This window comes from Pezoporus flaviventris, unplaced genomic scaffold (assembly GCF_033815535.1).
Source record: "Pezoporus flaviventris isolate CSIRO_AGI_PZ_B2104156 unplaced genomic scaffold, CSIRO_AGI_Pfla_v1 ptg000036l, whole genome shotgun sequence".
Taxonomy (NCBI): Eukaryota; Metazoa; Chordata; class Aves; order Psittaciformes; family Psittacidae; genus Pezoporus; species Pezoporus flaviventris.
The window spans coordinates 10,926,116-10,941,820 of NW_026892584.1; the positions used below are offsets into that span (position 1 = coordinate 10,926,116).

General features: G+C 47.0%; 1 protein-coding gene across 1 annotated transcript; it reads left to right on the forward strand.

The window, feature by feature from the left end:
* Nucleotides 1-9,681: 9,681 nt before the first annotated feature.
* INS (insulin) lies at nucleotides 9,682-13,478 on the forward strand. Its single transcript, XM_061464293.1, has 3 exons — nucleotides 9,682-9,783; nucleotides 10,328-10,531; nucleotides 13,239-13,478. Exons 2-3 carry the CDS (start codon nucleotides 10,345-10,347, stop codon nucleotides 13,373-13,375), a joined length of 324 nt encoding a protein of 107 aa, XP_061320277.1. The 5' UTR covers nucleotides 9,682-9,783; nucleotides 10,328-10,344; the 3' UTR covers nucleotides 13,376-13,478.
* The last annotated feature ends 2,227 nt before the right edge of the window (nucleotides 13,479-15,705 follow it).

Here is a 15,705-nt window from a genome sequence, read left to right on the forward strand (position 1 = left end):
TCATAGAGTTGCCCTGAATGAGATTGCTCAGAGGAAAAGACTGAGGATCTATCCAGTCACACCCTCCACCAAAAGATGCTATAAATTCCCTTTACCTGACAGTGGAGCGGATTTGTAGGATTATGTGCCTGCTTAGAGCTAAGCATGAGTGTGTGTCCTTTGGGTGGGTCATGGAAGCCTTTATGCCATTTCCCTAGACCTCACCAAATGTGGCTGTAAACTCTGTAAAAAGTGATCTGGAGAAAGCCAAGGTGATGGGTCAGCTCAGGTTAAACCCTCCCATAGATGGAGCATGGGCCGGTGAGGGAGGAAGAAAGGAGAAAAACCTTCCTTGGAGCCAGTCCCCAGTGTACCCTCTGGTATCTGCGTGTCCCAGTGCCTTGCTGAGCAGTCTCTTGCTGTTGTCGCTGCTGCTGCTGTGGGTGGATCTGTCTGTCTCTCTGTGTAAAGAAATATGAAACAGAATTATTTTTCATTTTGGAATCGTGCTGCTGCTGACATGATATTAAGAATAAAAAAGATATATTTCTGGTCTAGCATCCTGAGTTTGGCTTGTTGCATCTTTCTGCTGTCCAGAATCAAGTCAGCTGTCTTGCCTGCAGGCCGTACACAAAATCCAACCTGCGGCCTGTTACAGCAGGAGAGCCCCAACTTGCACTCATGCAAAATGTTAACTTTTGGACATGGAAAATGGTCCCTTGTTTGCAGATGAGCTGATCTAAGCCTTTCTTTGCCAAGATATTACCAATTGCACAACTATGCATGGAATAGTAGTTGGGAGGTCTCTTTTAAATAGTAACACACCAGGGGGTTTGCCTTCGCTACATGCTTTCTCTCCCAGCATTTCTCACTGTTTCTGTTCAGTTCCAGTAATGCTGGCCATGCAGGAACACCGGTGTGTGCACTGTGCCTGGTAACATGGTCTGGTTTGCATGCAACCAGGCTATGCAATCCCAATCCTAAATGTGTTGAACACCATTCTTGGAGTAACCCTGCTTGCTTAAGCATATGGACTATTTTAGATGACCCAAGGCATCTGCTGCATCCATGTGGGAGTGGTGGATGGCATACAGGATGCCCAGGAAGTGGAATGCGCCCCCGGAGACCAGAAGAGATGCCCAAGGCCACAGAAGTATTTGCTACTCCAGAGTTACCATTATGTTTCAGGGAACTAATTCCAGTCACTGCTGCTAACTTGGCTTTAACATGAAAGTCATACTCTTTCTCTGGTTAAATCCCTTCCAAAATCATGGACAGAAGTAGATTAATGCATCGCCTGCACAGGTCCGGACCATGAATGCAGGCACCCCAACACCCTCTGAGAGGGAGTTTCCTAATTTAGGACTTGTACTGATACCCTGTATCTTCACAGTGTTGTTAAAGTGTTACAGCTGTAATGAATTCATCTTCATTACATGCTTGGGAAGTAGAGGAGTACTCTTGTCCCTGTAAAAGGCTGACAGATAAAAGAAGGCAGAGAATCAGAGAGACTCAGACCAGGCGCAGAGCCTGAAAAGTAATTACATGCCTAAACAGCTTTGGGAAGAAGCGTCTAAGTGGCAGATCTGGGGCTTGAACCTCTGTCAGCCCCCTCAGGACCAAATCTTTCTTCTTGTGCTGTGATGGTAAGGATCAGAAGAACTCAATTATTTACAGATCCTGTAGCCACAGGTATGTGCACACACACGCACCATCCCCCCGGAAACGAATTGATTCGGATGAGGCTGTGGCTGACCTGAGCTGTCATTTGTACTTCTAATCCAGCTCAAATCAGACTTGTTTTTACCCCCAGGGACCAGAAAAGGTACTGCTCTTTCCACTGCAAAGAATTTGTTTTCAGTTTTCCTACACTTGTTCATTAAGGTGTTTTGGGAAAATACAGGTTTTCTAGGGAAAAGAGGACCTCTGACATTTTTCTGACATGACTGAAAGCAGAAAATATCTGAAATGCCTTAAAAACTGATCGGCGGGTGTGTGCCCTTTTTTTTTTTTTTTTAAATGAATAGAGAGGTTTGCAGAAATTAGGTAAGGGATTTAAAACCCTATGTGGCTGCATGCCAGATGAGCTACCATATCCTTGCAGCACTCTCATTGTGCAGCTGGTAGGGTTGGTGGTGGCAGGTCAGTAAAATGAGTGTCTGGAGATTAGACATTTTTCAGACTTCCAAGTGTGTCTTTCAAATGAATGAGGGTTTCTTGATGTCTCTGTTAATTAATTCCCTTAAAGCATCTTGTACATGGTGTATATCACCCTGGAGCAGCTTGAGCACATGCACATGCTGATCTCTATACTTCAAGCCTCCCCAAACCCTGTATGTCCCAAAGCGGTGGGGCCCACCCAGACTTTTTGCGCATCCCCTATATCCTCTCCTCCAGAACTGTAGAGGGTTTGGGTCCTGATCTAAATTTCCCCAAATCCAAAATACTCCCTCCAGCACAAAACAGCCACTATCATGTGTTTCTGTACGTGACGTTCAGAGGTTTTGCTTGGAGTGGAGCAACTGGCTTTGAAGCTCATGTGAAATGTAGGTTTGAATTAGACCTGAACCACAGCGATGCAAGACAGGCTCAGTGGTGAGCTCCAGCATTTGACAGGGTCAAGGCCCATCCTCACTGATTTTCCGGGAGAGATAACGATGCAAACATCTGTTTTTTCACTCCTAACAATAGTACTACTTGGTCTTTTTGCCATTATTTTCTCTAGGCACAGCAGGGTGAATTGATCTACAAAATATTTGCAGGGATGGTGGAGGATTAAGTATCTCACACAGATAGTTCAATGCAACAGTTGTTATGGAGAGAAAAACAGGGTGGGGTAAGGGAGTTGTTCATTTTCCTTCCACTAAGGTCAGCCTTAAATAACTCTCCCACCTCCCCTGGAGGCTGAGACAAGATAATAAAGACAAAAATGTCACAGCAGAGCACGGGGCCCCTCTATTTACAGCAAAGGCCAAATCGCTAACCAACAGATTGGAGTTTACATTCTAAACGCCGATAAGCGGCAACTTTGAATTAACAGCCCCGGCTCTTCCACTGCTGTAAATCAGCCTGACCCCGACTGCCCACGGCACCCCAGTGCCTACCCCCAGCCAGGGGCTCCCCAGCAGAAGAAGGAGGCTGCAGCGGTGGGCTCACCCCTCCCAGCCCCTGGAGATCCCTGTGCCTGGCTCCAAACACCCCCAGCCTTCCCCTCCAAAGCCCCTTAATACTAACAAGCCTTATCAGTAGGATTTACACCTTCTTGTCTAGGAACCCATAGGCAAGCCTACAGACCAGTTACCGGTGTGCATCCAAATCCTTAAAGTAGCTTTAAGTGCTCAAAACAATCCACTTACCCGGTGATAATTAATGATATGGGACTTGGGAGTCCCCATGCCTTGGCAGGGGAGATCACAGCACTCTACTGTGGGGTCCAGCCAACCATGAGCGGGAAGGGTGTCAACCCTTTTGCAAGTCCTCAGCACCTCCCAGCTCTGAAGGAGCATCCCAGGAGCTAGGAATCACCAGTGTAGCTAGTGATAACACCAGGAAGATGGATACCTGAGAGTAGTCACTGCTCACAAGAGCAGCAGTGGGTTGGGTTTTATTCGCTGCTGGATGCTGTATTCAGAAAGGCCCTTTGGCACAGAGCTGTGCTGGTCAGCAAACACCAGTTCCCATGTGGGTGATGCTGTGGGAGTGAGGGGGAAGGAGGAAGAAATCACAACTCCTGTCTCAGGTGCCAGCCCAGCTGGAGGCATCCAAAGTGCTGAAGCTCAGACCACTCTGCGAAAGAAAAGGAGTGAAAGACACCTCCAAGCCACATGTCCTGGAGAAAAGGGACACCTGGGGACAGTGGCATCAGGGCAGTGTTAGCCAAAATCTCCAAATGCATCTTCATAGCAAAACAAGGGTTTTTAAAGTTAAGTTTATTCCAGAAAACAGGGTCTCATGTTTAAACTTGACATGAAGTGTGGTGCAAGAACGAGTACATTATTCCACAATGTCCTGTTATAGTATCACTTCCAGACCCCAATTTTATCATTGGGAAACTGTGGCAGATGTCCACAGTACATCCACAGCTGTGGAGATGAGCAGTGGCAGAAAACACGGAAGCAACATGACCATTTATTTTCAATTCCTGAGACCACTTTACAGTAGGGAACAAATCCAGCCTGAGCCACTGAAAACTATTCATCCATTTTCTGGCATTTCTCTCTTTATCTCTTTGCTGCCTCGGCTGGTTTTAGCACCCATCACTTTCTGCTATGTCTGCTGCTCTCTGGTGGCCTGCCCATGCTTTCCAGCATCATGACCGAAGACCAGGTCTCCTTCCCTATTTTACCAAAGGCTTATCTAGGTCATCTATGACTTTGTTTTCCAAGTGGTGCCTATGATGCCACCTGCTGTGGAAGCCATGGTGGTGACACCATGAGACTTTAGTGCCTACAGTTATGGACGCTGGAAAAAGCACCCTGAGGGACTAACGGCCCCTCTCATAGTTGTTCCTGAGGGCCAGGTCAAGAGCCTGTTTGGTTGTTGTTCTGGACTTCCATGACATGAAGAAGGACAGATATGGTGTCAGTGCTGAAAATGTGTATTTTTTAATTGGTGCTAATCAAGTTACTTTTCCAGCACTGCTCCACTCCAAAAGTTATTTGTTACTTTTGTTGTTCGTTACTTGTCCTCTAGCAGTGTTTCACCACCTCTTCTAATGTTTCTCTATCTATGCCAAGGATTACTTTTGGGCCATTAATAGCCACAGATTTCATCTTCTCCTCATTGATAAACAAACTGATTTGTTCTGCTGAGTCTGCTAATAGCTGTGTCTAGGAACTATTAGCAGCTCTTAGGTGCTATTTTCTCCTCTACCTTCTCAGAAAATATGCAGCCAGTAATATTTTAACAGTGTTAAAAGAAGCATACGTGTTTTTTCCATCTATATTTATAACCTTGCATATGCTTTTCCAGAGGTGGATGGGAAAAATTTTTGGGAGCTTTACTCTAGAGGTCATTAAATTTGGTCCATTTTGCTTGGGTAGCTGTACTTGTATAGCTATTTGAGCCTGCAGAAGCCAGGGAGGCCCGAGCAAGGTGCAGCCAAACCAATTTGCGTGTTCCACAGTCCCCAGTGATCTGGGCTAGAGAAGGTCAGCATTTACCTGCCAAGAGGTGTGATGTGCTCAGGAGGGGTACCCAGAGGGCTTGGGTCACAGGAGGCTGTTCTCAGAACCATAGAGCACTTGAAAGCTACTGACTCTTTGGAGATGCTCCCTGGAGCACCTTCTACCAGTCAGCTGCAACTCCAGAGATGTGGATGTACTCAGGACCTCTTTGCTGTTAGCAGCTAATCCGAAGTGGGTCAGACCTGGTTGGTTACACTGGGTTTTGGATTACACCCTCCATTTTATGAATCAACCCTTTGTGCTCTAAGTGACAAGATAATGTCCCTGGCCTGGAAGAGCCTGGAAAATTGTGAAATCCACAGTCTGGCAGGAGTGTCTCCCTTGTGCCTGATGTCTGGCAATGCGATGGGGCCAGCTCATATGCCCTGCACCCAGGCGGCCACCCGGATTAGTTTGTAGAAGAAGCTGAGATTACTTGTATCCCAGTGAGTGGCCCCCTTCTCTGCTTGCACAATGCCCCTTTTAAGCAAGGGCATCTCTCATTGTTTGCCTCCAGATAAGCCACAGAGCCTCACCCTTTGCAATAGCAGCCCCCTCTCCCTCCGGAGGCCATGGCAGCTGCCCCACCTGCCACATATCTTTGCAAGCCTCACAGGATTTGGTTGTAAGTATTCCCATGATTATGGACCCTCTTTGGTGCCAGGTTCATATCCTTGCCCTTCAACTTGCACCACTGCCACTGGTGGGGTGGTCACATGCTGCCACGCCATGGGTGCTTGGACATGCCAAGGGGAGCACAGCTGCTGGAAGCCACACAGAGACAAGGAGCACCAAGGATGCTGACTTCCCCACTCCATGCCATGCTGCCAGCTATGAGCAGAGCAAAGCCTGGAGGCAACAATTGATGGGTCCCCAATTCCCTGTGCCATGTGAAAACCTAACTTAAACAGCCCGTATGCTCAAACAGCCCATATGCTTGAATACACTGTCCCAACTACACATCCCCAGCTATTGGTGGCACCTCCCAGGCGCTGGTAACCCCTGAAAGCTGCTCTCGGGCATGCAGACTCCTCTTGGCGTCTCAGGCTGCTGGTGCAACACAGGGGTGTATTGGCAGGAAGTGCCTCCTTGGTGCGTCCTCTGGGAATATTTGTTTCACAAGTCACCAAACTTGCCCTGCGGAGAAAAGGAGGCAGGCGGTCACTGCTGTGTTGCTCTCTGCTCTGCTTTCCCGGCAGCACACATCTGGGGACGGGCAGAGCAGCCTCACTGGTGGCTGCAGAGTGTGAGAGCAGTGGCAGGGGGTGCCAGTGGAGTTTTGGGGTTCCTGGGTCCTTCCAAGAACTTGCTTGCCTCCAGACCTGACCTTTGCTGTCAGTAAAACTTGCACAAACTTGTAATTGTTAACTAGTCCCCCTGTAGTGGACTTGTTATTTTTTCAGGACAGGGTTCGAAAATGCTAGACATCTACAGTAGTAAAGATTTTATTGTGCTGGCAACGGACTGTAAAACTTGATTACATGACACTGGGGATTGCCTAAACCTCGTTCCCACTGATGCAACCACTCGGGATTGGAGGGATGTGAGTGAAGGAGGTGGCTTCGAGTCACGTCTGGAGGTGGTTTAGCATGAAGGGCAGGAGTCAGGAGCAGCCCATTCCTACCCAGCCTCTCCCACCCTTTGGCCAAGTGAGCCCATCAGGAACCATCCGGGGGGGGGGGTGTGTGTGTGTCACGGGAGGCATGCATAGCTGAAACAATGCATGAGTGTTTAGCTGGTCACTGCCTAACCACATGAAACCCATAAGGAAGCCCAGCCTAGAAGGAGTGAGCTGAGATTTTTCTGTAGGAAAAGCTTTTCCATCAAGAAACAGGCTCCCCTGTTGGCCTTCTCTCTCAGTTCGCTGCTGACATGGGAGGTTTCCCCTCTAAGAAAAACTTTTCCACAGTTTATATCCGTTTTATATCCATTTATATCACTGACAACATTTTTCATATTCCAAAGGACCATTTATGGTAGGAAAATACAGTTTCCAATAAATAATCAAAGTGATTGTATTTTTGAAGGGGGAAAAAAATCATAGTAGGAAACTTCTTAAAAAAAAACCAGAATAGTTCTTGCTAAACTTAGAGCCAGTGTGATAACTTTTTTCCTTACAGTAAATATTCTGGCTTATTTCTGCACCCAAACTACAGCGAGCCAAGAGGAATTCCTGAATGCTCGGGTACAGTCAGCCCTTCCCCTGCTGGGCCATGCTGCAGAAATGCCATGAGCTTTTCAAAGCTACCTCCAGTATTTAGTTAGCCAAGAGTAAGAGAAGCAATAGACTTGGCACTTCTAACACAAAATAAAATAGCCATTTTTGTGACAACAGTGGGGTAAGCCCCAGGGAAGGGGAAAGACTAGCAGTGAAGCTGCCCAGAAGGGAGAAGATAGTGGACAGAGTCCTACTGTTAATAAAACATGAGTTCAGGTGAGCTCAGGTAATGTTCAGAAGTTCAAGAAGGGAAACCTTGAAGGACATATCTCAGTGTGTGATTAACTTGGGAACATCCTGCTCTGGAGCCTTTCCAAGTTCACCACTGGACAGAGGTCTATTGGACCTCATGCAGTGTGGTGACCACAAGAAAATGACTGCTACGGGCATCTGTGGGGTGATTCTCTAAGTTGTTCCCTTCATGTGAGATGCTGGGTGGGGGATCTTTGCTCTGGAGGAAATGTGAGTAGCACAAGGCTTTTGCTCCTGGCCTTGACAACCTACTTCAATTGGGGTAAAATGCCAGGCTTTATCTTGTGTGGCTGCTAATTCCCCATCTTCTTCTGGTAGAAAGTCTGAGTAAGTGAATTCCCTGTACTCACATCTTGCTGAAACCCAAGACCCTCTTCATGGGTATACCACTAGGTCATTCAAGTACATCCAATATCTTTTTTGAGGGGGAGACAGAGATAATGTTACACATAGTGCAGAAATGCTATTAACTCCAGTTGAGCATCACAACCTGGCTTTATTAGCAGGAGGCCAAAAGACCCACATACCAGGGGATGTAACTGATAACCTTGTCTCGCATCCGTTTGAGCAAATGAATCCCCTCCCTGTATGCTCATCAGAGATTTAGCACCTTTCATGAGCCTTTTTTGCAATCACAGTCATTTAGCAACCATATGATATTTCACACTTAAAACCATGACAGGGACATATGGGACTTCTTGCCTCCTAGATGCTGATGGATGGAGTTGCTTTGGCTACTCAAGAAATCAAGGGTCTGGTTTAAGTCCCAAGGCATTCTGCTGATTTTAGTGAACTTCCTCCTAATTTATACTGTTTATGAGGAATCAGGCCTATACCAAGTTAAACAAGCAGCAGAGATCAAGCAGATGAAAATGTCTCCTTTTCAGGTGTGCTGAGCACTTGTAGTCTCAAAATCTAGAGGGAAAGTTTGAAGATCATCTCATCCCCAGCACTTAAAATGGTCCTTTTCAGGCTGGGAAAAACAAAACCAAACCCAAACCAAAACAACCCACAAACAAGCATACTTTAAGCACAAAAATGAACAAGCATATTGGTGACAGAAAAGTCACGGAGACATCAAAAGAAAAATGGGGTCATGCTGTGAAAGAGAGAGAGAAACCTAGATCTGTTGCCAGAATCAGACCTGTGAAAGCAGTGGACCACCCTGGTTCATTGCCTCCTCTTGAAAGTGAACTTACCAGCCAGAACGGAGATAATCGGCTATCTCCTGGCTTTCACTGGAATTTACCAGAAATGTTTCTTGGTGTTGAAGACACAGTTTCAGGCAGAGCCCCAGAAAGAAAAGCTGAGCTCTCACTTGCAAATGGCAGATACTCAATCTCTGCTCTGCTTAATCCCAAACAGGAATTGGCAGGGGCACCTGGCAGATGGAGGGGACCTGTCTTTCAGTGGGTGGAGGGAGAAAGACATATTTTTTTCACATACAAAACTTCAAATGCTCTAACTATGGCACCATGTTGAGCTAAAATGAGCACCCAAACGTCTCCTGCTAAATGCAGATGTTATTTCTCCCCCAGCCCAAGCTGTGGACGCGTGTCTCTCACTGTGCACCACGTGGCCAGTGAGTGGGGCTGCAGATAGCCTCAGCACAATAACGTGTTTTCCCTTCTTCTAACACCTGACAGCGGCATGGTCTCACGACAACTTGGTCCCATCGCTGCATACTTTCCAAGGTGATATAAGTCAAACATATTAACATGTTTGCCTTTAATTTTACATTTTAGAAACAGCTGTTGAGCTACCTCAATGCCAGCAGTGCCTATTGCCAGCATTAGTGTCATTAGTAATCATTGTGGCTGTAATAGCACCATTATCTCCCGCTAAAAGGGTCACTGATGGCTCAGGACAGAGCTTCAGGGAAGCAAAAACAGGTCAGATGAAATGAGATGGAAACTGCACTGTTGCTTCTATCTTAACTTGCATAAGGATCTGTGGATGCTACCTGGAGGGAAATTAATGTGCACAAGCAGCAAAAAAAAATGGCTAGAGTGTCATTGAGGAGGTGGGGCTCGCACTAGCTCTTGTGTTATTTGGGCCAATGTAAAGCATATAAATATGGGAAAGAGACAATAGGCATATTACTACCAACCAACCACTCTTCACCTCTCAGAGCGAACTTCTCTCCATCTCTCACAGCCACTTCTTCAGGTAAGTCTGATTGGACCCTTTTAGCTTCTACCTGTTTCTTAGAGCTGTTTTCTTAAGCTGATGTAGCTGTGGTGGTGACACCTGCTAGCTTGTTAGATCAAGTCTCCTCAGGTCTTTGAGCACATTGGGCTGTTCTTGGGCCATCATCATAAGTAACAGGCCTTTATGACCTGTCAGAGAGGGTTTTTCCTCTGAAGGTCTCTGCTTATCTCGGCTCTCCTGAGCACGTGTGCTACAGGACTTGGTGGGATGGCTTTTCCAGTCCAGTTTGGCCTTTGGGGGAAAAACAGCAGGGAGGACAGGACTGACGTACATGAGCATGTGGATAGAGGTGGGCTTCTGGTTATGATCATTAGTCACTGTGACTTGTAAAGCACGATGCAGAAAGCTTTCCTTTCCCCTCAAACTAGGGCATCTTTATAAGGTCCATCTGCTACTTTGGTCTCATTTTCCTGCCCAAGGAGTTGAAGGACATAATTTGCTTGATGACAACCAATTTCTTCCTCCTACACCTCCCAGTGTCTCTTCTGCTTCTTAACCTTAGGCGTCACCCTGCTAGCCATGGCTCTCTGGATCCTATCACTGCCTCTCCTGGCCCTTCTTGCTCTTTCTGGAGCGGGAACCAGCCACGCAGCTGCCACCCAGCACCTCTGCGGCTCCCACTTGGTGGAGGCTCTCTACCTGGTGTGTGGAGAGAGGGGGTTCTTCTACTCCCCCAAAGCCCGACGGGATGTTAAGCAGCCTCTAGGTAAGTGAACACGGTTGTATGTTATGTGATGCAAAATATAACAACTGCCTGTCTTGGACAGTGACAGCAGGAATGTCCTTGATGCGGAATTCCAGGAATACCTTTAGCATACCAACAGCATCACACTGCCAATGAAAAGCTCTTCAGGTTAAAAAGGCAGATGGGAAGGCAGGCAGGGAAAGATTTATGAGGCAAAAGGAATTGTGCCTGAAAGCCCAAACTCATCTATTTCTTTGTGTGGCCGTTACACTGGCCTGGGAGCATTCATAGAAGATGAAGGTGGAAGGAACTCAGGGAGCCTCTTTCTGAACCAAGACAGGATCAGTTGTCCCTATCCTATTTCTGATCCGTGCCTGTCTAGTGTGTTCATAAAAACTTTCAGTGAGAAAGCTTCTTCTGCGTTCTGAAGCCACCTGTTCCCATGTTTAACTGACCTTCTTCTTGAGTGTTTCTTCCCAGTATCAACCTGATCATCCCTTACTGTAAATAGTTTCTTGTCCTCTCCATAGTGGACATGCAGAAGAGTCTACTCATTTCTTCTTTATGGCTGCTTTTCAAAATATTTGAAGATGCTCCCATGTCTTGTTTTAACCTGCTTTCAGCTAAATCACATCTACACACTCCCACTACCTTCTGAGGTCATATTTTCTAGATTTCTGTCCATGCGAATTGTTCTGCACTTGATCCACATCCTTACTGAGTGGTGATGATGCCTAGAGAAGCCCACAGAATTCCAGCTGAGGCCTTGTTATTGCCAAGTAGAGAAAACTGGAAGAACAATATTGCATGTTTTTCACACCACGTTACTGTCTACACAGACAGCTTGCTTTTTTCAAAGCAGCACTGCACTGTTGATTGACAGTGATCACTGCCTCCCTTGGATGCCCTAGACTGCCTTCAGGTGGATCAGCAGTCCTTGGAGGACAGCTACCACAGTCAAACCTTCATCCTGAATGACCTGCCTACCTTTAGCATCTTTCCCATTTCTTACTGAACAGCGTTCTGTCTTTTCAGTGCTTTTACAGTTTTTAAGGTAATTTTTAGTACTCATCTTGCTCTTCAAGAGGCTTGCAGCCCTCACAGCTTTATATCTTCTCTTATTTTATGGTGGTGAAATGCTGCTTTGGTTCCCCTTTTTAGGACTCCTGGACCACTGACAAGTGTGAGCCAGGAGGCAGGAGGAGATGACAGACATGTCTGCACACCCTGTGGTGTTGGGTCACTGCCTCTGGTTCAGCACTTTGTGTCTGTGAGACAACACAGGTAGGATGAGGCAGCCCAGAGAGCTCCCCTTCAATAAGGTGTTTGTATCTAAGTGGGACTAGGACCTGTAATGCTCCAGCTGTAAAGCAAGGATAATGTCTCTCCTAGAAATGGACATCACAGCTCCTTTCAGCTTTGGCTCCTCTAAGAACCCAACAAGCACAAGAGTTTTTCATGATTCGTTTTGAATAGCCGGCTGGGCTGTTAGTTGCTCCCTTCCCTGATTATTTGTTTCTGAAGACCACCATGAGTGGGTTGGAAATTTTGTTATCCAAATTCTCTAAATACTGTATGGAGAATTCAATTAAGGCCAACCAGTTTGAAAGTGTTTGAGGACTCTCTGGGTTTGTTTCCAGGACTTTTGACTGAGCCACCACTTCTTTGTCACAGAAGCTGGTTATGTTTAGTCTGCTCACAACCAGCTTGAAGGATGAAGACAAGTAAATCACAAAACATTGACTAGCTATTTCCTCTTCTACTTAATGTTGGGCAAAATCTTTCCTGAATCTTCCCCCTTGCACACTAGCACAATGATTTCTTGTTACTCTTGTGCCTCGTTCCTTGCATCATGCTCTGGGGTGGGGGCTTGGGGATTTTGCATCTTGTGCTGTATTTTCATATTGCTCTAGAAACCATGTCTCATTCTTCCTTTCCATGCATATTCTTCTTTTTTTTTTTTTGTTATGGTGTCTTCTCTCCCTACAGGAAAAATCACTGGTTTATTTGCCATTTTCTGTATTTTCATTGGACAACTAAAACCTGAACAGTTCTGTTCATAAGTTTTTCAGCTCCCACCAGCAAATGAGGCATTTTGTTGAGTTTTGTCTATTTCCAGATACCCCAATTTACCATTCCTTCTAAAACTTTGTCCCCAGCTGACAAAATGGGCATACACAAATTCTTTTGCCATCATCTTGAGGCTACATCCAGACAGCCAACAGGAACAGGCTGCTCAGGACCAGCTGGGAAATGCATCCAGACCCAGGACTGGCCTGTCCTTGCAATCCCAGGGACATCCCAGTTGTTTGCCTTGGCTCCCTGAAGAGTGGGTAACTGGCTGAGATGGGGATGCAGTCCCAAGCAACTCATCTATCTGGAGCAGAATGGCCCATTTTATCACCTTACTTACTTGCGGCTTACCCCAGGGAGTGTGTAGGGTTTCTCTTCTCCACACAGATTCCTCAGTAAAGCCCCCGTATCCCTTTGTACCTCATGCTGCTATCCACTCCATAGGATTCTGGGCACCATAGGATTATTCTGGGAGAGGAAACACAGAGCTTGAAGGTGCTACAGCAGCATCAACCCAAGGAAACTTGCAACTTCACTTTTCCAGCTAACTCTGGCTTAAAAATCTGGTGTCTTCAAATGGGGGTGTCTGCAGGACTCAGCATCCAGAGATGATGTTTTGTGATGTCCCATGGCTTACCCTTTTTTTCCCCGTCAGTGAGCGGTCCTTTGCACGGTGAAGTAGGAGACCTGCCCTTCCAGCCAGAGGAATTTCAGAAAGTGAAGCGAGGGATTGTTGAGCAATGCTGCCACAACACCTGCTCCCTCTACCAACTGGAAAACTACTGCAACTAGCAGCAAGGCCAGTGGCAGGGAGCTTGCAGGCCACAGGTAGAAACATGCACTTGTGCTACTGCACCTTCAAAGCAATTGAATAAACGTTGTCGATCTATTTGAAGGACTGTGCCAATTCATGTGTCTGGGTCTTGGGGTGGGGAAACTGATGTTCAATTTAGGGTGTTGTCCTCTGTGTTTGGATAAGGCAGTTTTAAAAGGTACTGGAGCCATCCATCATTTCACACTATCCTTCTGCCATTCAAATGAACTCCCTGGGAGGGAGGAAAGGAGGAGGATTACATAGCACTAGAGTGGGTACACATTGCACCCAGAACCCCTAATCCTGGGGATACAAGGAGGAGAGGGCAAAGAGGTTTCTCTTTCCAGGAAAATGCTACAGGGGAATATCTGTGGCAATATCATGCTGATGAACTTCCTGCAGTTTGCAGCCCAAATATAACCAGGCAGCTGGGAGACCAAACTTCCTCAACCGCGTAATGGAAACAGTTCAGATTAAGCAAAGAATGAAGTCACCTATAAATTGTACCCAGAAAAATCATGGATGAACGCCATGACCAATTTAGAAAGTGTGTCCTGTTCCCCCTTCTTCTTGTGGCAGGCCCAGGCAGACTCCCTGCTGCAGGACGTGCTTGTCATTCACAAGTATTTGACAAGTCACATGCAGAAAGCCAACTTAACCCAAAAGGAGTTTTGAGTGTATTGGTCAAGAACTGGGGCAGCATCCCTGCTTCTGTTGATGCAAACTTCTTTCAAGTAACTGCCCCCAGAATCTCTGCTTTCTGAGAGGGAAAGCTGCCATGGAATGCCACCTGGCTGTGGGGGCAGAATGTGTGGGGAAGGGTCATGTCCCCTCTTGCTGAGGGACTCCTGGGCCAATGTAGTGGAAGCCACGCAGGAGGTCCTTGTGGGATGGGTGCAGTCTGGCAGAGGTGGCAGCAGTGACCAGGGCTGCATTTTGCTGGTGACACATTTTGAAAGATGATCTGAGAGGAGGCGATGATTTTGACAGCCTCTATTCCCAGGCTAGACCTTACTGCCCCTATTGGAGCTGTGCAAAAGGAAGCTGCCACCTCATCCTCCCAGGACGCGTTGCTTCTGCTCCTATTATGAGCACAAAACTGACAAAACCACTGCAAACTGGAAGAGCAGCTGGAAGAGCTGTTGAGAAGACATATACATAAAATAGGTAGGAAATTAGAAAGCACCAACAGTGGTGACCCTCCATATGGGCTCCCTTAGTGCATCCAACAGTCCGTGACAAGGGCCCCCTCCTCCAGCTGCCACACCAGTGTTGCTCTGCCAGTGCTCCTCCCTTTTGACCACCCTTCCACCTCTCTCCATTGTCCCTTCTTCTGGGCCCTGCCAAATATTCCCAGCAGCACAGCTCGCAACTATGACAGGCAGCCTTGGGCCAAAATCTTGTGGTTAAGAAAGATGGCAAGACACTTGCTGTTTCTGAGGTACTTGGCTCCCACCGAGTGAGACTCACAGCATGCAGTTCTGGCGGTTTCTAAATGGGGCTCCCTAGAACCAATTCTCCTACCTGCCCTGGTGCCCCATGAGATCATTGTGTTGCTGGTGTATTACTGCAGTGAGAATAGCGGAGACAATGCTCATGGTAAGACCACCATCATATTCAACGTGTAGCAGAGTTCCAGCAATCCCCTACATCTGTCCACTGCAAGGAGATGCCACTCTGATCCCAAGGGCAGAACGTCAGGTTCACTTGCATGGCCTGAAGGGAAAGCACATCCAAGAAAAATGCTCCCCTCCACAGCTGAAAACTCAAGACTTGTTGGAGTCACCCACACTTGTCCTGCCTCACCTAGGACCAAGAACCTGCACTCAGCATTAGGGGTCCATGGAAAGCAAGGGAGCAGAGAAGCTATTCTGAGACAAGACGGAGAGTTTCTAGTGCAAATCTGAGATTTCCATCCATACATACCTAACAAAATTGTACAGATCTGCTGATGAGAAAGGTTGGAAGTATGAAGACTGCTCCTACACCAGGAGCAGCCTTACATGCCTGACTGCCAGACTGGTACTAGCACTTCTCCAAGTGCTGCATAGTGGTGATGGAAAAAGCTAGAAGATGATGGATATAGCCAAATCTGTGGAGATACCTCTGGCTTCTCCAGAAATGGGGAGCACGGGTCATGCCAAGGACAGGCACAGTGTGGAGCTGTCTAGAGTCCTAATTCATAGTATCAGAGCTGCATTTTGCGTTACAGAGATGGCCTACATGTGTTCAGCACCAAAAAGACCAGCACTCACTTGCAGTGAGGTCAAGCTCCCACAGCAGAGCATGGTGGTTCTTGTGTCAATGC